The sequence below is a fragment of the Pinus tabuliformis genome, chromosome 9, assembly GCF_031772625.1.
Source record: "Pinus tabuliformis cultivar Carrire ecotype Pingquan chromosome 9, CPIR1, whole genome shotgun sequence".
NCBI classification, from domain to species: domain Eukaryota; kingdom Viridiplantae; phylum Streptophyta; class Pinopsida; order Pinales; family Pinaceae; genus Pinus; species Pinus tabuliformis.
The window spans coordinates 820,932,865-820,954,323 of NC_142307.1; the positions used below are offsets into that span (position 1 = coordinate 820,932,865).

Here is a 21,459-nt window from a genome sequence, read left to right on the forward strand (position 1 = left end):
AATTAATCCTAAAATTAAATAATAAACCTAAAATTAAATACTAAATAATTTTTTACATAACAGACAACATCGAGAAGTACAAGGCTAGGTTTGTGGCAAAGGGGTATGAACAGAAGGAAGGCATAGATTATGAGGATATCTTCTAGTTGTCATATATACTTCTATTTAGTCAGTTGTATCTCTAGTAGCTCAGAGGGGATGCTAGATTCACCAGATGGACATCAAGACAACATTCTTGAATGGGGTGATAGAGGAGGAGTTATACATCGAACAGCAAGCGGGCTTCAAGACACATGAGAGGGGCACACATGTGTGCAGACTGAAGAAAGCTCTATACTGGTTGAAACAAGCTCCCAGGGTGTGATATGGTCGGATTGACAACTACTTGCAGCAGATGGGATTTGTGAAAAGTGATGCAAATCCCAACCTTTACTATCTCACAGTAGAGGGTGAGCCACTCATCCTAGTATTTGTCTGTTTTGACTGGGCCATCGGAACTCATAAAAGACTACAAGAGGAATCTGGTAGCAGAGTTTGACATGAAGGATTTAGGGTTGATGCATTATTTCCTAGGCTTGGAAGTATGGCAGAAGGAAGAGGAGATCTTCCTTGGGCAAGGGAGATATGCTATAGAGATTCTGAAGAAATTTAGAATGCAGGACTGTAGACTTATGTCTATGCCTATGATTACAAACTGGAGGAAGATCGATGCATCAGAGCATGAGGAAGTTGACCCAACCTTCTATAGACAGCTTAACAGTTCCCTCATGTATCTCGTCAACACCAGGCCAGATATTTGCTTCGTGGTCAACACTCTCAGTCAATTCATGGTGGGACCGAAGAGAGTGCATTGGACAGTTGTGAGGCACATTCTGAGACATTTGTGCGGCATAGTTGAGAACGGATTGAGATATACTCGCGACGATGGTGTTAGACTATGTGGATTCACAAATGCAGATTGGGCAGGCAAATCAGTGGACAGAAAGAGCACGTCATGGTGTTGCTTCAGCACTGGATCAGGGTTAGTAACTTGGTGCAACAAGAAGCAAAATTCAGTGGCACTAAGCTTTGCAGAAGCAGAGTATATGGCAGCTAGCACAATCACGTGCGAGGCTATATGGCTTCAGAAGTTGCTAGTGAGTTTGTTCAGTCAGAAGTTGGAGGTTACCAGTATCTATTGTAATAATCAGAGTTGCATCAGACATTTGATACCACTTCATCAGAGATTATGTGCGTGTGGAGCAGTCCAGCTACAACATATTCCCATAGAAGAGCAGGTTGCAGATATACTCAAGAAAGCTCTAGGGAGAGATAAGTTTGTCTATTTCAGAGAACAGATAGGTATAGTGGAGAACTCGTTTCAATAGCAGTGAATTAGTGTCAGTAGGCACAGTCAGATCTTGAGAGACAATGCAGAGCTAGAAGCAGTCAGTTATTAGAGGAGCATAGAGACAGATGAGCGCAGACAGTTACTCTGTAGACAGTGCAAATACTAGCTACAGTCAAAGACTCGGGAGACAGTTGCAAAACTAGTACAGATACAAAGTGGATCCGTAGATTGGTTCTCAGTGGCAGTGGTTCCAACAGCAACAACAGCATGAGATCATATGCAGCGCAGAGCAGAGTTGGCAGTAATGCAGGGAGGCATAGTGCAGTGCAATGTTGCACAAAGCGGGGACGAAGCGGGGACGTTTTTTGGAAGCGGGGACGCGGAAGCGTCATTTTCCAAAAATCTAGGAAGCGAAGCGTCCGCGGAAGCGTCTGCTATATATATATATATATATATATATATATATATATATATATATATTTGAATTTATACTCAAAACAAACATCCCAAATACCAAATTAATTGTAGAAGACATGAAAACATGCATATTTTTGCATAAATCAAGATAGATATGGCATCCATGATTCCATTGTAGTTACTAGTATGTACAACAATCATCTATATTCTAGCTATTACAAACATACATCAAATTTTTAAGCATATTATAAAACATTTAAGCATATTATAAAACATAAAACATAGAGCATATTATGATTTATCTAGCAAGTGAGCAATTGTCAACATTTGTCATGTCCAAAATTCAAATAATAATGTTTACAAAATATGTCACTTGGTCACCGCCAAGACAAAAAAGGTTCAAAATTCAAATTCACAAGCCTACAAGTCTAATGAGTAATCTATGACAAAAGTAGTAGATTGTGAATATATCTACTAATCTCTCCTCTTTCCACCACGAAGAGAACGTGGCGGCGGGCCTCCACGTGATGGAGGGCCTCCACATGGTGGCAATGAAGAAGATGGTGCCTGTGGAAGTTGTGGCAGTGGCACTGAAACTAATGAAGAAGAACCCCCTGCTGTTGGTGTTGAACCATGGAACCTAGGAACCAAGGGACCAGATGGGGGTGGGGGTAGCATATCAACACGATCGTCATCATCCTGGAATCGCTCAAAAAATTCATGCAAAAAAAAAACACTAGTTAACAAAAAAATTAAAAACATGAATTAGAGAAATGCTTTATAAGGAAAAATTGGAAAATTCATACCACAATGGACATACCTGGATAAGAGCATCCTCTAATTGCTTTAATCGCAACACTCCATCCTCCAAATTGGGCTCCTCCGGATTCTTGTCCCAAATCAACAGGTCTTTATTAGACTTTGCATCTTCATAGTAATGGGACAACAATCGCAAGTTGTAATGAACATAAACCAAGCTCTTTGCCCGGTCTAAATTCAACCTATTCCTTTTAACACTGTGGATGAAAGAATAAGAGCTCCAACACCTCTCTGCAGAAGAAGTGTTTACCACCTGTGATAGCACCTGCAATGCCGAAGCCTGTAGAAGTGGAGTACCCCCTCCATGCATGTTCCACCACTCAAGAGAAGAAAAAGTCTCTCGATCTTTAATTGCATGCATGCTCCCAAATGGACCAGTGTTAAGCGTATAGTTGCTCACCTGTCTCCGTACCAATGCAGCTTCCTCCTCATCAGGGATTAATTTACTCAATGCAGCCATATATTTTCTGTGAACCTCTTGATCTTGGTGTGGTTTTCTCCTGCTCCCCCCCCCCAGGTGCTGGTGTTGAAAGCCATGATGGATGATAGTATTTAGGTGTCAAAACATATGCTAATGCATGAAATGGAACATTTAGCATTTCCCATCAGTTTTCCACCTCTACACGAATATAATTGTACAAGGTGGTATCTCTAGGCTCAACAATGCCTTTAATCTGCCCCAACATGCTATCCATTTGCTCATAGACCTCCCCAATTACTGGTCGATCTGAATCTGCAAACTTGATCATGTAATAAATTGGTTTGGTGAATTGCAAAACATATTTAACCTGTGCCCAAAAGTAACTGTCAATAACAGTGTCCTTGACTGCGTTAGCACCATCTATGTCAGTGTTAATTTCATCCCATGATTCAGCACACACCAGATTAGTTAAAGCTTGTCTCACCTTCACTAACCGCCTAAAGGTGAGGTAATAACTAGCAAATCTTGTCTTTGCAATTTTAAGCAACTGCAACTTGGAGTAAGTGCCATAGTAGTTTACCCTTGTATGCCCTGTGATGAATTTAATGAGTTGCTTCTCTCTCCTGTAAAGCTCAATAATCCACCCACATTCTTTGTGCTTCACAATATCATGCATCAAAAGGTTCAATGTGTGAACCAGGCACCCAGACCAAAAGATGTGTGGATAAGTACGCTCAATAATTTTTCCTGCTGCATTATCTGTGATCACTTGAACCACATTATTTGGACCAACATCTTTGATTGATTTCAATAGGAGATATGCAATGTTTTGTGCAGATGCAGTGATGGAGGAGGAGTCATGACATGTAATAAATACTGCGCCACTAGAAGAAACACCAAGAACATTTATCAAATGTTGGTTTCTAATATCTGTCCACCCATCTGATACAATGGATACCCCAAAATCTACCCACTCAATTGTAAAACGTGTCAAAGCTCTTTGAACCTTAGCTTTTTCTCTTTCTAATAACACTGTTCTAGCTTTCTCATAGTTGGGGGCCTTGTATCCTTTTGGGGCTTCATTGATGGCCTTTACTATTGCATGCCAATAGGGAGAGCGAAGCACATTGAATGGTACACCGCAAGCACAAAGAAAACGAACTATATTTCCATCCACATCATCCCTCCCAGCAACATTAAGGAAATCCCCTATTGTTCTTCTACCTCCAGAGCTTGCAGAAGTACCATGAGGAGATGAGTTTTTTGTTTCTTGTTTTTTTGTTGTGCAGCGTCCTCTATTTGGATGTATTTTCTTCTTTCTTCAGTTGAAATGTTTGGGCAAATTTGTACCCCCACAGGACCCTTTTTTTCATCACTGTCCAGCACCCCACAAAGATGCCTCCTCACATGGGTATATGAACCACAATATGGTTTTCCTCCATGACAACCATGAGGGCACACAAATCTGTAAGATCCACCACCCTTTCCCCCATCAAGTTTGGTCACATAGTTCCACAAGGGTGTTAATATAGCTTTCCCATCTTGTGTTTCAGTGTCCCCTTCAGGTTCATCCCCTTCCTCTTCAAACCCTTCTTCCTCATCATACATCGGGTCACTCATATTGGGACCATTGTCCTCGTGTTTCTTCCCTTCTATTCCTATTCCCCTTTGCCATCATTAAAACCAAGAGTGGAATGATACATAGAAGCCAAAAGAACACCATCTTGGAATATGGATATAGGTGGTGGACAACCTGTAAGTAAAGGAGCAAGTAGAAACAATGGAAAAGAGTAGGAGAGGGAGGAGGAAAATACAAAAAATTGTTAAAAAAATAAGGGAGTTTGGGGTTTGAACTTACCTCTTTAGCTCTTGTAGATGAAGTCCTCCAAGCTCCTCCTCCTCCTCCTAGCTCCTCCGCCTTCATTCCTCCAAGCTCTCCTCTCTTCTCCTCTCCTTTCCTCTCTTCTCTTCTCCTCTCCTCTCTTCTCTTCTCCAACTCTCATAAACTCAAAGTGAGAAAATGAGGAATGAATGGGGGCTTTATTCTCTTCATTCCTCACCTTAACCTCACTCTAACCTCACCCTAACCCACCCCCTTATGCTAAGTTAACATAAATTAAAAAAAAAAAAAAAAACTAATATTTTCCCTTTCGCGCAGCCTCTTGCGGAAGCGTACGCTTCCTCCTCCGAAGCGCCACGCTTCTGATGCCCGAAGCGCCGTACGAAGCGCTCTTCGGAGGCCTGGAAGTGGCACTTCCGTACCACACTTCCGAATTTCCAGGAAGGGGCGCGGCGCTTCCGAATTTCGGAAGCGCGCTTCCGTACGGGACGCGCTTCGGGGCTTGGAACTGGGGGGGCGCTTCGTGCAACATTGGTGCAGTGTTGGCGGCAATGCAGATGCAGAGTGGTTCAGCTACAAGGCTGGCAGATGAATCAGAGTATGTGCAATAGCTTGATGGGCAGTGATGGGTTGTTGCAAATGTCAGACAGCAACGTGAGGGAAGATGTTACAAGAGAAGACAGAACACCTTCCACGCTAAGAAGGAAAGCTCGTTTTTGTAGCATCGGACAAGTGTTCTAGTCTCGATTTTTGTGTCTAAGAGACTAAGGAATAAGAGATCTTCAAAACCCAAAAAAGACTTCGCGAGATAAGGTTGTGAAACACCTTAGTTAAATTAATTAACCATCATTTAATATTTTCCTAAATCTAACTTAGAAAAATTGGTTAATTAATAGTAATTAATTAAGGAAAGGTGAAAAAGCTCTAGAAACTCACACAGATTGAGTTTGAGATGATCTTAGCCGTTGATAACAATTTAATCATGGTCGTTGGTGATCCAACGAGAGATTATAAGAGTAGGTCGATGGGGATAGAGATATACACTGGACCATAGCAGTGAGATACATGAAGAGTGAGTTCCCTGGCAGATCGAGTTATCTAGTTGTAGAAATCAAGCAAGGAAGAAGAGTTTGAGCTAGAAGGAAAGCAGAAGTGAGATTGAGGGAGCACTAGCAAAGTATTCCAGCGGATATTCCTAGCAGTAGAGCAGGTAGGCCGAAATATTTCTCCAAGAAGGCAGAATAGCCAGTACGAGTTGTCGGAAGAGGGTTTGTAGTGTTGACGAAGGTCCAAATGAGCTCCAAAAGGCTAAGTGAATTTCTTCCAGTGGCAGAGGGAGGCAAGATGGCTCATTTGGAGCCATCTAGCAGACCATATGAATTTTTCTGGGCCAAGCAGTCCAAATTCCTAGAGGTCAAGTTTCTCAGTGGGGTTCAAGCAAGTCAGGGAGGAGGCCCAGATAATTTGCAGAAGCGAGAAAATTTCTCCAAAATTATTTGCCCAAATTATTTTGTTGGAGGATAGCCAAATTGGCATCTAGATATTGTACTCAAAATTTTCACTGTTGCATAATAAAAAATAAACCCTCATCTGCTGCACCAGTTTTCCCAGTTGGGTTTTTCTGGGGACTTTTGTCCAAAAATTTTGGTGCCATTTTATTGTGTGTGCATCTATTTTCTCAGTCCCAGTTTATTTTCCACAACATAATTTTATTGTGAAGAATTGCAGCGTGATTTATTCATTGTTTGCCATAGCAAATAAACTACATAATTAATCAGTTAGAAGAATAAATTTTCAACTGTTGCATTTCAAGGAATTTTCACAAACATTAGGCAATCGCTCTCACACTTTAGCGCTTGCTAACATTATGCAAAAACTAAGCATCATATTTGTATTGAAGATGCTCGTGTCCTTGCTAGGATTTCCCATTATCATCACAGAAAGTTCAGGGAGGCCATCGAGATAGAGAAATAAGCCACCAACAATCATAACATGGATGATGGTTGGAGAATCAGTAAGCAATGGATCCCTGCTCTCTCCTCCAAGCATTCTTAATTTTTATATTTCTAGCTTTGAGTATTTTTTCTAATTTTTTTTATTTTTATTTTTTATTATATTTAAATTTTATTTCCTTTAGCTATTATTTCTATTAATTTTATTATCTATATATAAAAATATTATTATTAGTTTTATTTATAGAGATGCTATTATTAATATTTTTTTATTTATAAAAATATTGTTATCTATTTATAAAAGTATAGTATTATTAATTTTATTTATAGAGACACTATTATTAATATTTATTTTACTTTTAGAAATATTGTTTATTATATTTCATTTATTAAGATAAACCTTAAATTTATTTTCTTAATTTTGGATTTTCTTTGACTTAATTTATAATTTATAGTATTTCATTTATTATTATTAGCCTTTAATTTATATTGAACTTAATATTTAATTATTTATTATAATCTTATTATTTATTTACTTATTCTTAAATTTTTAATTATTTATTATAATCATAATATTTATTTACCTATTTAGTTACATATTCTTGATTTTCCTTTATTTTCTTGGACTTAATTTATAATTATTTAATAACATCTTATTTTTTATTTCTTTTATTTTCTGACTTTAGCACAGTTTATAGCATTATATAATTAATCATTGACATCTTTGCCACTTAATTTTAGATCTCATTTGACTTTCTACATATTTTTATTTATTTAAGGAATTTTTATTTACTAATATCATTATTTTGAATTATGTATTATATATTTATTTGTAATAGACCCCTATTAAAGTTATTTTTAATTTTTATTTATTTATCTATTTATTTTATTTTATTTTATTTACAATTAAATATTAATTATTACTTATTTAGCTCTGCTTTTATTTGACCCCTATTGAATTATTTACATTTATTTTTTCTAAAGGTTAGTTTTTTTTTTCTTTTGACATGTTCCACTTTTATACCACTATTGGATCAGATTTTCTTTATCTAATCGTTCTGATGATGAACCACGTTGGTTGGTTCGAAATGTGTCGGCAATCAATATATTTATGCTAAGTCACATGACACGAGACACGAAGGACATGTAAATACAAGCACTCGACAGTAGACACAACGACCCCAGAAACAAGACATGAGGGACAAGTTCTATATATATATATATATATATATATATATATATATATATATATATATATATATATATATAATACTTAAACATAGTGCCTGATCCATATATATATGAATCATGATGATATCTATTTAGTATTTGGTATACACTATTTACTATTTAGTAGTTTACTAGTTATTTTATTAATTTACTACATCAATGATGTTCATAGTTCAATGTTCATTGTTCATGTTATAACTTATGTTATTAACTTCATACAGGTTCAATCATGTTCAAACTCCACATAAGGTAGTTTATAAATTATGAATTAATGTGTTCAAACTTCACTGTTGACCAAAGCGTTAATCGAGTTTTCCCTCCCTTTAGACCTTGAAGGTGTAGTGAGCAGTGAGCACATGATGGGGAGGTGGGCTTTTTATTTCAACACACAATCTATACATGGTCACTGGTCATAAAATGTGGTCACTGGTGTATAATAAAGTTAATTTTCATAGGCTATAACATAACTTACAGGAAATGTAAGTGCTCCAAACTCTCAGCAAAGCACGTGAACGCCTGTCTCCTGCATCTCCCTGCACGCTCGAATATGATGAAATTCCTCACACTGCACAACAAATTTGATTTCGGCAGCGAGCAAACTCGACTTCGGCGACGAACAATGACAAAAAAAAACCCAAAAATAAACCATGTTGTAGGTTTTAAATGTCACTTTTCATGGGACATGTGTCCAAAGAGCCAAAAATGTTAGGGCACATTTTTCCCACGTCCAAAACACGTGTCTCGATTGGAGGACATGAAGAAAAAAGTTTTCGACACGTTTTAGGGCACGTTTCGTGTCCGGCACGTAAAATATGGGACACGAGACCCTAAGGGATGTGTCCTGTGACTTTACATTTATGTGATTGATCCGGAAGACAAATATTTAAAAATGTGTTGCTTGTTAGCAGTTGATTGCAAATGGTGTGATTGTGATACTATGTTGCAAAGGTTGTTGAGGTTGAAGCATAACAAATATGTTGCTTATAAATGGAGATGTTTATCATTGTTGTTGCGATGCAAGGTGCATGAAGAAGTTGTGGAAAAGTGATGACAAATATTGTTGAGGCTTGGTGAGTGGAGTATGAATGCTTAGTTACATGGTCTTATGTTATCCCTATAAAGTTACATGGTCTTGGAATTATGTTGGTGTATTTAATCATTACAGGTGGCTGAAAATAATATTTGGTGGAGCATTTATTTTTGTTTTAATATTCAAAATTTGAAAAGGTGTGAAACGAATTGGTGGAATGCAAAGAGGCAAGACTATTCACTTCATATTCTTGTGTGGAATACTAACAGCCAGCAAATTATTTTTATAAAAATATGTGTTTTTGGAAGGTTGAATAATTAGAGAGGTTAGGAGCATGCAGAAGAGTTGAGTTGTTGTTCGTGAGTTACTTGGCACGTGTGAAGCAGATGTGATGTAGATTTGAGGAGGAAAAGAAAATAAAATAGAGATGGAAGTATTCAGAACTATTGTCCAGGTAAACAAGCACATTGTTTTCTTTATGTATCAGGGGATTGTAGTCTCCTTTCAAGTTGTAGCTTGAAAAAGAGCAAGTTGGAGCCTGTTGAGGTAGGAGCCTTCTACGGGTTATAGCCTGCAGAAATTTTTATGTAAGTGGGAGTATGGGCTTCCCAGCAAGTTGTAGTTTGCAGAATAGAAGAGAGGTTGTAGCCTCCAAAAGATGAAGAATAGAGGAAGTAGGAGCTTGCCTTTGCATCACAACAATAACAAATTTAAGGTTTTCTCCCTTTATGGGTTTCCACTTATATCCAGTGTTCACGTGTTGATTTTGTGTGTTGATTTTTATGTTTTGGTTTACATGTTACATGTTGTGCATATACTAAGTTTGTTGTTCATAAGACATTATGTTGATCATTTAATGGTTCAAACAAATATTTAAAGGAAAAGTAATCAGAAAATTAGATGTCCATGAATGTACTAAATTGATTCACCCTCTCTCTCAGTTTAGTCAAGTTTCCAACAAAGGATTGTCCACAAGCAGTAGACAAGCTTTGCTTAGGAGCACTTTATTCTAGATATTATGATGTCAACTTGGGAGGTTATGTAGTGGACCAACAAGACTAGCCAGCAGGTTCTGTTTTTAAAGATCAACTTTGACAAATCCCACAATCAGATTGATTGGACATTCATCACTGATATGTTGGCTTGTCTCGGTTTTTGGCCCCGGACATGTTTTTGAAAATGAGGCAAGCTCTTTGTCTACTATTTTCCTTTTGTGGAGAGACGAGGTACATATATGACTGCTGACAAAAGGATTTGCATTGATCAAGGATGCCAAGATGTTAGACTATGGCTCCTAAAATTTTGTTCACGTTTGTAGCTCAGGAAAGTACTTTTACATCAGCCTAAGTGTCTAGAAATGTAGAAGTCGCCCAAAGTCTCCTTGGGACACTTGCTCAAGTATTTTGTAAGTTGTTATTGTAACCCTTGTTGCACGAATCTTATAGGACTTGTGAGTACTCGCGGGTCTTGACGGGTTATATAGCGAGACGGGTCACTCACATAGGACTCACGGTCTCTATTTGTACTTGTCCAAACCCGCATAAAGTATGTCTATTCATATTGAACCCATGAAGAATCGCATGTGACCCGTGTAGAACCTGTCTACTCGTATTGAACCTGTGAAAAACCACATGTGACCCGCATAAGACCCATGGACGCACTCAAAATTCATTTTTTTTATTTTTCTTTTTTTATGGAGATCGTAATTTTATTAAAAAAAAAAAAAATTGTATTTTTCCAAGTCTTATATAAGTCTTAGACGGGTCGTTCCCAAGTCTTATACAAGTCACAGAGTCAATACCCAGATGAGTCTTATACAAGTACAAGTCGTGCAACATTGATTGTAACATAGCCCAACTCTAACTTAGGAAAAGCACATAACTAATTATGTTGGGAATAGAGCTAAAGAAACTTATGAAAAGTAAAATATTTCCTTTATTGATCATGTTTTAATCTCAATTTTTGATCTCAAGTGCGGCGAGATCTAATCTCAACCATCCATCACTTTGGAAATTAGGGTTAGGGATTTAGCTCCATAGAAGTTATAAAAACAAGGCTAAGAAGAGGAGAAAGACACACCATACAGCAAGACAAGCCATTGAGAAAGAGATTTCCTCAAGTGAGGAATGAGATACTTAAGTGTGTCGAGTCCAAGAAAGGTGCAAGGGTGTAGCATATGAGATCCAGATCAGCCCAGTAGATCAAGGGCAGATATAAAGCCTGATCAGCTAAATCAGATCCCGTGTATGTTGTATATGCATTTTCCTTAGTCGAGATATTATCCCAGGATGGAAGCCCAAGTAGGTTCACATTATTAATTTAATGAAGAATTGTTTATTGGGAAGAATTTGTATCTACCACATGTGATTGAGATTGGTTGTGTAATTGTGCTTCCACTAAATGATTGTATTAAAAACCTAGTTGTGCTTTTATTCAATAAATCTGTAGATATGCTAGGAACTAATTGCCTGGTGCTAAGTTCAAAATTTAATAGATTTTATTGTTATACTTGTTGCTTTCAAGGAGGATGCAAATATCATTGTATACACCCTTCCACTTTTTGTTTCCTCTTGATTTTTTTTTGTAAAAAAAGTATTTTTACAAAAAAATATTTTAAAAAAAAGACCATGACATTACAGTTTAAAATTAATGTTTGAACTATTCACTTTTTATTATAATTCTTTGGTCATAATGCAATGTTTCATTTCATGACTAATGTTAATTGTTATAGTTTGTTGATGACAAATGTTATTTGTTGAAATTTGATACTTGAAGGTTGATATTATGGTTGAACATGTAATGACATTGATGTAAGTTATATAACTGCTAGAGGGTTGATGTTATTTGTGTTCTAAATTGTTGATGCTCTAATAATTATAATCAACCTATTACAAAAATCTATGTTTTTATATCTTCTGCAACTAATTTTCCATTCTGCATACTTTTTTAATATATATGCATCAAAATATAATACATAAAAGCCACTCGCATAACACTTCACTGGTAGAGACTTTTGGAAATTGGAGCTTTGAAGTTGCAATGCAGCTCTCAACGATGTTGTTCTCAATCCACCTTTGAGTAAAAGTTTCCATATCTTCAATAAAGATTAGGGACAATTTCCTCTAACCAAGGAGGAAATGATGGGAACACTAAAAAAAGTGATGAATCATGTTAGGAAAAAAACTACGAGGGGGAGTGAATCAGTATTTTAAAAACTTACTTCAACTTTACTTTTCTTATTCCAATTTCTATACGCGACCGTTGTTCAGTGAACCCACGTACATACGCAACTGTGATGAAAGCAAACTGCGTATATCCAGTCAACTAGCTTTACATATAATTCATCATTTGTTAATCTTTAACCAGTGCATCATCACTTCATTAAAACATGTATTAAGCAGAAACTATGAGCAGTAGAGAGTAGATAGATCATCAATACATAAGAAACACATGAACACCAACATTTTAGGTGGAAACCCAATGTGGGAGAAAACCACCGTTGTTGTCGTCTCTATCTTCTTTTTAAAAATAAAGTAATCTTCTTACAATCTTGTACTAGTGCAGACTCTAACCAGTACGCTAGCTCCTACCTACAGAAGGCTACAACCTACTTTCGTTTTCTAGCTCCTACCTGCAGAAGGCTACAACCTTCTCTCGTTTTCTAGCTCCTACTGGAAGGGAGCTACAACCCCCTTATCCTTAGTTCTTTGTGGATCACTTTTCAGAATATTTCAAACTGGATCCATTCCAAATATCAGATAGCAATACTGAAATCAACATTGTATCAAGTCACTGAACCAACTAGATCACCAAATCAAATATTGAAATAACTTATTCAAACAACCAGACCAACTTATATCACTGTATACCCATTCATCAGAATACTAGACTACATACTATTCATCACATAAACCAGATCCTATCACTGCAAACCCTGATTAAACACATGTCAGAATATATACACTATTGTTCAGAGGCATACCCGCGTATATATGCACTTTCCCTTAGGATGACCTGCGTACAGAATCACAGATCTCAAAAACACATGAATCACTGCACTATTGAAACAATCACTGAAACACATACTGACCCCATCATAGATCTCTGAACTACATACAGATCATCACATAGCAGCATCATTACTATTCATCAGTTCAACCCAACCAACATTGTTAAACACAGATTATCATGAAATACTTCATCGACAGACAGCAACAAACATAATAAAACAAATCAATCATTATCATCAGCTCATACTGCAAAACCCTAGCAGATGTACGCAACCCTTATAAAGCATTTTGCGTATGTACGCGCCTTTCATACTTGATACCCGCGTACAAATCTATCCATACTGTAGAATATATACGCGACTACCCAAAATCATATTCGTGTATGTACACGACCTTTCTGAAGCAAACCTGCGTACAGATCTGTAATTATTGAGTCAACCCTTCGTTGCACAACAAAACACCTATCAAACCCAAATCTCGACATACACCATAACAGATACACATCATAACATCATCATCATAGATATATCAAACCATAAGCAGATTATTCAATATGTAGTCATTTCAAATCTAATAGATCTGATCCATCATCATACTCCTTGGTGCACATCTATTTCAGATCAAACCAATCATCAATAACCCAATACTTGCACACATAGCACTTTGATCTCCATCTCCTTATATAGCTTAGCCCTTAGCCAATACCTTAGGCCAATTTCGTAGTTATGCCGATGGTATTCTTTGACAGGATCAAATATCTATTGTCGTGCTCATTACTATGGGCCAATACCATGGTAAAGACCCCTGGTATTGAGAATATTATGGTGCGGAAACTATACGCAACTTTGCTTCACCCTATCTGTGTATGTAAGCAACCTTTGTTTACAAGACCCGCGTATACTTCTTAAAGCATCACCTTTATCCTTCCTCTGTCTCTGAATTGATATTCCTTTGTCCAATCTCTCTGTCACATTTGTACTAGCCTGTATACTCATTCTGCGACCATCATGTTGAAATTTTTAGCAAGTAGGTTGCCATCAAGGACAACACATTAGTCATAATGCCAACAAATCACAAATACAAAATTTACCTTGAAAAATCCTCTAATTAAATAACACAAAAGCATTGTGATTGAAAATCCACCACTCCTTGAATCCTTACTAAAGAATGAATGATTGAATAAAGCTTCACATCAGATATATAATACATTACCATGATATCAAGATTTCACTAAGGTAAATAAGAACTTTCAATGACTTTACAATCTCTAAAGACTGGTTGTAAACCCAAAGCTACAAACCTGTAAACACATGCCCCCTTCCATCTAATCTTGGGTTTATTAAAGCAATTAGAAACACAATTGAAATTTCTTATCATTAGGCATACTTAACAGAGACTTTGTATTTCTTTATAACTTTAGTCTGGAGATTCTTTATGTGTTCCCTTATTTCACCCTTTCAAATTCCATCCACACACCACCAGCTCAAGATACAGACCAGCTCTGGGTGGATCCAGAGTCGGGCTCTGCCCCAACACCCAACACTGCCACCACTGCACCCTGCGACCCCCACCACCGCTGCCAAACCCCCTTTCCCAGACCCAACACACCAACAAACCTCAAGTTCGTGCAAGCACACATTCTTCTATCAGAGATTTTTCACACAGCCTTGGATGTTAAGAGAGCTGGTCCATATCATTCTTTTGTCTTCACTAAGATCAAATAGCCAGGCCCTCTGAATCCCAACCACTCCCCAAAGGACATCCTCTGCCAGAACATCAGCCTGTTCACAATTATCAATGATTTCAATGAGGATCCTGTACCTTGGTCCCCTCACTTGTTCCCAACAGCTAGCCTGAGCTCCAGCAGGTCTTCCCATCATCTCATAGGTTTTACCTTAAGGCTTTAGCTTTTACTTGTGCCTGTCTTGTGTATCTTCTTTTGGCCAGAGATTTTGCTCTTAGCTAGACTTGAATCTTTATCTTTCTGCTTTCGGTAGTGATTTAGGAGTTGCTTTCTCCCTCCCAAATTGTATTTACTATGGATGTACCTTTTACTCCCAATGACTTGCTTGTGTGGTCAACTGTTGGACATAAATAAAATTATATTATCTTTCTTTTGCATTGCTCTATTCTATTTTATAGATATCTTCCATCTGTCTGTGTTTAGCTTAAGGTTTTAGTTTAAGGTTTTATGTTATCTTTCATTTGCCTCTTACATCTCTAAAACTAAAACCTAAAGCAAGATACAAACAGATAGAAGATACCTATAAAAAAGAAAAGAACATACCCAAGAGCAAATTCTGTCATTCAACAGTAAAAAGCAAATGCTTCATTCATCTATAAGGAAAGCAAAAAGCAATTTTGATGTTGAAAGAAAAATTATTAAATTAGAATCAGGCATCGCCCTTTGGGTGTTTTCAAGTGGCTATAGATGAGTTATCAAAAGAACAATTATTAGCATCTAATCTAGGAGCAGATACATAGCTAATCAGAAACAACCAAATAAAGATACAGCATGTATCAAAGTAACACAACTCAGACTTTGGAATGACTCTGCAAAGCAGAAAGGAGTGTGACTCAAATTTCAGTTTCTCACATACAAAAAAAGAGGAGAGAATGAGAAACAGATGTCATTCCTTGAAAAATCCACTTCATAGATATCAAAAGACCATAAACACATGTCAAATTATTAGTATTGAAAGGATGAAGTATCCTATTAAGGTCCACTTAACCAATTTCACTTGTTGTATGTGTGTTAAGTACCTCTGATGACAGAGGGAAACCAACTCCAGGGGATCAAACACCTTCCCTCACTCACACAAACATAAAGGACCCTACACCAACTGGGGTATGCTTGAAGTTTTGAACCTGGACTGTTTTCCTGGCAGTACCCCATCCCAACCACTAAGCCACAGGCCAGCAGAAACTATACATATACTTCAAACACTATGGATGATGAACAATAGTATGAATAATGAAAAAGGGTGAATTTCCAAATATTATGACCTTTGCCACTACAGAAAACCTCCGTCTGCAAAATACCACAAACTTATCTGATCAAAATGACATTTGATTTGCATTTCCTTATTATCTATTTCTAGACTGCGCAAGTTCAACTGAGTTTGACCAGGGTGAGTTGACTCAATTCGTCTTGGGCCCAAGCTAAATCAACTCAGTGAGTGCCATGGTTATTTGCTGAGTCTTGTAAGTATGGCAGCATTCTTTGTGTTGCACTTTATTTCCTTATCAAAAGACTAAATACTAACAATAAAGTGCAATTTGCATACTTTAAAAAAATAAAAAAAATTAGGGAACAAGGCTTCCAGACATACCTGCATAAGGTATGCACAACCTGACCTAGTTAATGAGGCCAGGGGCTCCTTTTTGGCATATTCAGATATCCGCTGCTGCACAATGGCTTTCACCTGAGGTATACATGTGATCAATATAACATACTAATTGAAACTGAACAAGCCTATTTGATAGGTAAATACTCGTCATGATATGTTCTCTCAATTCTCATGCAATCACATACCAAAGACAGGCGTTGTTCACAATAAAGTCTATGACAATCGGCAAGAATTTGAGAATATTCTTTCCTTGAGGATCTGCTTTCAATCTCCTCCATGACAGGTTTCATCTGTAAAAATAAATAAATAGGATATATTTACTTCCTGATGACAGCAATGCACATTAGCTGTGCTTTAGGTATTATTAACACATTCAAACTAAGATCGTTGAGGAAAAATGGCACTTCCTGGACATTAAATTACTGCCACCAACCAAGAATGAAATCAATACTTGAAGGTCAATGCCGGTATACTTTTCCACCAAGTGATCTAACGCTATTAAAAAATTATCATTAAGAGATCTTGCTATTCTTCCTAAGAAAAATCCTGAACAATAACAATTACCTCATTGGCTGCTGCTTTAAAGCGTACATAGAGAACAGAAGTCTCTGCACCTTCAGAAATAGCTGCTTTTCCACTAGCATTCTCTTTGATTGCTATTTGTACCTGGTAAAACCAATTTTAGATTATCAAGCATTACCAGTATTGCTCAGGTGACAAAAATATCTCAATACTGCAGACAGATTTTAGCCATAATACTAAGGCACAAAAGGGGATATGCAATGAGAATTTTATGGCACTCACTAAGAAGCGATACTGAATTTAGAACAGTCATCTAAACTCTGAAGTAAAATTATAACTTATAGAGGGTAATTGCATTTACTACTTTGATCACACTCCAAAATCATTATATGTGTAGAAACGTTCATAAGATCCAAAGGATGCTTTAACTCAGCTTCTATAGACATTCTATTCAGATATCTTAAGTAAAAGTATCCAGGAATGAAGGTAAGGTAGAAGTTGTACAAACAAAGATATAGTATTCTGCATTTTCATTTTAAGGCACAGAATCCTACCTGGATCTCAGTTATTATTTTCATTAAAACTCAAGGGAAACTTGATGCTGTTCAGGTGGAAGTGACAATCCAAACTTACAACACAGCATTACATAAGATGCATAGACTGTCTGCTCACAAAAGTTCAAAATTTGATATAAAATTTCTAATGTTCCACCAAGACTCCGGGACGGGGATGCGTGGGAGTACCCTCAAATTTTAGGGAAATTTAGGGGGAACAGGGCGGCCTTCAGGGTATATAACTTTTTTTATATATATATATATATATATAGATAGATAGATAGATAGATAGATATTCAAATTCATATTCAATAATGAAAGTATAAATACATTGATCCATTTATATTGATGCATATATCATTCATCCATACACCACGAGATTCAATAATGAAATACGTTGATCAATGTTCATCATTCTAGAATGTACAGTGATTTAAAAATTAAATTCATCATTCATCATTTTAGATTCTAAATTGATTTAAAATTTAAATTCATCATTCATCATGCTAGAATATAATTAGTACTAAGCAAAATAGACAATAGTAGATAATGAAAGACCGAAGACTAGAATGGTAAATTGATATAACTAAAACTCAAAAAGAGTAAACAGTGATGAGTCAAAGAATCAGTCTTAAGGTCATTCATATTTAGAGTCAAGAGTTGAAAGTTAAAACTGGAAATTAATTATGGAAAATGAGCATTGAAGGAGCGTCATGGGGGGGGAGAGACAACAGTGACATGGTAAGTCAAATAGCACTGTGTGATAAGCCAAGTAGAGGTAAGCTTGGTAAGTTGAATGAGTGAGTTAGGGATTGCAAATTAGTTTAAGTTTTGATATTTGTTATGTATTTTTCTTTTGAGTTTTAACTTCTTCTTTTTTAATTTTGTTTTTTAAATATTAGACAAAATTGAGGGTGGCACATCCCCCCTCAAAAGGGGTGATTCTGGGCTTGGTGCTCTTGATTAAATGCTAGTTCCAGACCCTCATACTTGATAGAATCCAATGGAAACATTGCAATCCCCCCAATCTTGAAATCCTGAAAACTGTTAAGTCTGCTAAATTTTGAATGGGATATGAAATTCTATTTTCTCCATATGAAGTTCGATGAGGTTGGAACTACTCTCAAACATCCTGAGTCATTTCATGGTAATGTTAAAATTCAAGTAAAAGGATGAATATTAAGCTTCCTCACTCATAAATTATTGTTTTCAAGCAAAATAAGGGGGGACGCCTAGCCCTTTCTGAGGGGGGACGCCTAGCCCTTTCTAAGGAGGGATGCCCAGAAGCACCCTTTTTGGGCAATCACGTCCTCCACGTTGGAGAAACGTCCCCCCATGCGTCTCCCCGCATCTCCCAAAAGGGCGGTATGGGGAAACATTTCCCCAGATGTCAGCCCGTCCTAGGTATGTGGGGTGCGAGCACCCAACCCTAAGGGGTGCATTGCCATGGAATACTGCATATTTCAGTGGCTTAATCCCTCCATTATCTACGATCAAACATGTGAAGTTAAATATTTTGGCATCATATTCAACAAGAAGTGATCTATATTCAAATACTCATTATTTTCTTCAAAACATACTCCTCCAAATCAAGATCCATTAATTTGTAACCAACTATGAAGCATACATAGATTTCCATGAGTGCAAAACACAAAACCTAAAAGTTTTGAGCCCCATAATCCACCACACTTCTTAGTATGACTTAAATCTCGGATGATCTAACTGCTTTTGTATAGCCGAGAATTGATGTTAGAGACCAATTCTCCCTTCACTTAAAACACACAATACAATAAAACAATCATCACAGACTTCGTGTACATTGCACACCTACTCAATCCACCACAGGAAATCTAACTATCAAGCCACTCCATTGTATGTGCAACAGGTGATTGCATATCATTAGGCAAAAGATATATGCCCAACCAATGTCACATGGTTCGGGTTCGAGTTTGTGTTCAGCAATGATTAGGTTCAGTTTGAGTTCAAATTTTTTGATGAGGCCCGCATTAGGTTCGTATATATATATATATATATATATATATTGAATTATAAGATAAAATAGTAAGAGATCAACATCAGTAAACATCAAAAATGTTATCACAAACATGGAAACTGCAAGGGTAAATTACAAGCTTGAGTTGTGACATGAATTTATGAGTTTTGATCTGTGGACTTGGTCAATGGCTATGAGGTTCAATGAGGTTCACCGAACCTCAAAATTTTTTTAAGTTTCGCCAAAATTCGAACCTCAAGGTTAAAGTTCGACGAACCTTGTGACATAGTGCCCAGCTACCAAACCTCCAAAAAGAGACACTAGAGTTAGCACCATGTCTTCATCTCTACACTATTGAATAGGTAAGTAGCCAAAGTGACTTCACACCAAACCATATAGCCACAAGCACCGGAAAACTAGCTTTAAATGCTTAGAACCTGATAACAGTACCTTAGGGAATTTTAGCAATGGAAAATGATCATACATGCGAAAGAAAAATCATATAATCATAACAGTATGAAGAATAAATGCCATATGAGCATCATAGCATTCAATACAAAAACTAGAACTCGCAAATTAAACCAATAAGTAAACCATAATATTAAACTATAAGTAAATGGACAAAATAATAATATGGCATCTTGTAAAAGTGGTTAATTTATGTGGAAATGCAGGGAAACCAAAATACGATAACTCTGATCTATAGTCACTACTCCACAACAACTTATCTCTATCCCACTCGAAATTGTTAATGTATAACATGCACAGTTCTTTAGTCAAATAAATTCCTTGAGTTGCACAAATCAATGTAACATGCAAAGCAAAGTAGGAAATGAGTTAATAACACACACAAATCTAACAATGTAAAAACATGAACATGACCATCGATGGCAGTGATACATCACATATATTTCAAGAAATACATATAGTATGCTTTATTTGTTAGAAAACCAAAATGGCAGAAAGATTTTCTTTTGTTGATAATTACTTGTGATTATTATTATAATCTCTCTTATGTTCTTCTTTTATCTTAGTTCATCAAGCAATTACCAAAACCAAAACACGAAAATCAAGGACACCAGATGTAGGCACACAGCCAAGGCAAAACCCTATATAGGGGAAAAACCAGTCACAAACTCTTCTTTCAGTAATTCAAAATGAGATAGACAAAGACCATAGATCAAAAGACCTTCCTCCTCCACCAAGTTAGCTCTTCCTTCTGATAGATGATCTCTTCCAAAGTTAGCAAGTGCCAGTTTCTCAAATGCAACTTCAACCCAGAATTTTGACCCAGCTTTAGGACTACAATTTCAATCTAGCAACTTCAGTAGCTCCAGCCTAGTAGCTCCACACCTTCGACCTCGATGCAGCTTCACAGCTTCATAGCTTCAATGCAGCTTCATAGCTTCGATGCAGTTTCCCAGCTTTGATGTGTTGAAGAATCTAGGGCAATTAGTATTAGTAGGATTCTTCTAGACTTGATAACAATTTGTGAAGTGCTTTTACAATTTATGTTAGCTTGATCTTCTTCTTATTATCAGTGTGTGTGTTTACTTCATCAAACTGCTACAAAAACAAAGAGTCAAGAACACAAGATGTTTGACTTTCTGCCAGGGCCAAAACCTCTCCCTCTTGGAGAGGAAAACCCACACAAAATTCTTCTTATAGAGATTCCAATTGATGAATACCAAGACCTTGACCCTTGACATACTATGCCACTCCAAGACCAAGACACCAATCCTCTTTGAAGTCACTGCTGAGATTATCATCATAGTTGTACCAAAACTGCTTCTTCATCTAGATCACTGCTGCACCATGAGTGCTCCTTCATCTAGATCATTGTTGCACTTACTGAGAACATCACTACTACATTTCCACAGAGATCTTCACTGTATCTACAAGGTCATCATATCGTTCTTCATTATGACCTTATCTTCGGAGGGTTTATGATCATGACTATGTAAAATATGTTGATAGAGTATTGCACCGAG

At 36.9% G+C, this 21,459-nt stretch overlaps 1 protein-coding gene across 2 annotated transcripts in view; it reads right to left on the minus strand.

Annotated features, from left to right (window-relative positions):
- The window catches only part of LOC149151312 (sec34-like family protein), a 300,763-nt gene that overhangs the window by 141,911 nt on the left and 137,393 nt on the right, over positions 1 to 21,459 (minus strand). For both annotated transcript variants that reach the window (XM_089439315.1, XM_089439314.1), the window contains exons 12-14: positions 16,964 to 17,065; positions 16,585 to 16,689; positions 16,382 to 16,474 (exon numbers count right to left, since the gene is read on the minus strand). In XM_089439315.1, coding sequence (XP_089295441.1) covers positions 16,382 to 16,474; positions 16,585 to 16,689; positions 16,964 to 17,065 — 300 coding nt within the window. The remainder of the gene's footprint in view (positions 1 to 16,381; positions 16,475 to 16,584; positions 16,690 to 16,963; positions 17,066 to 21,459) is intronic.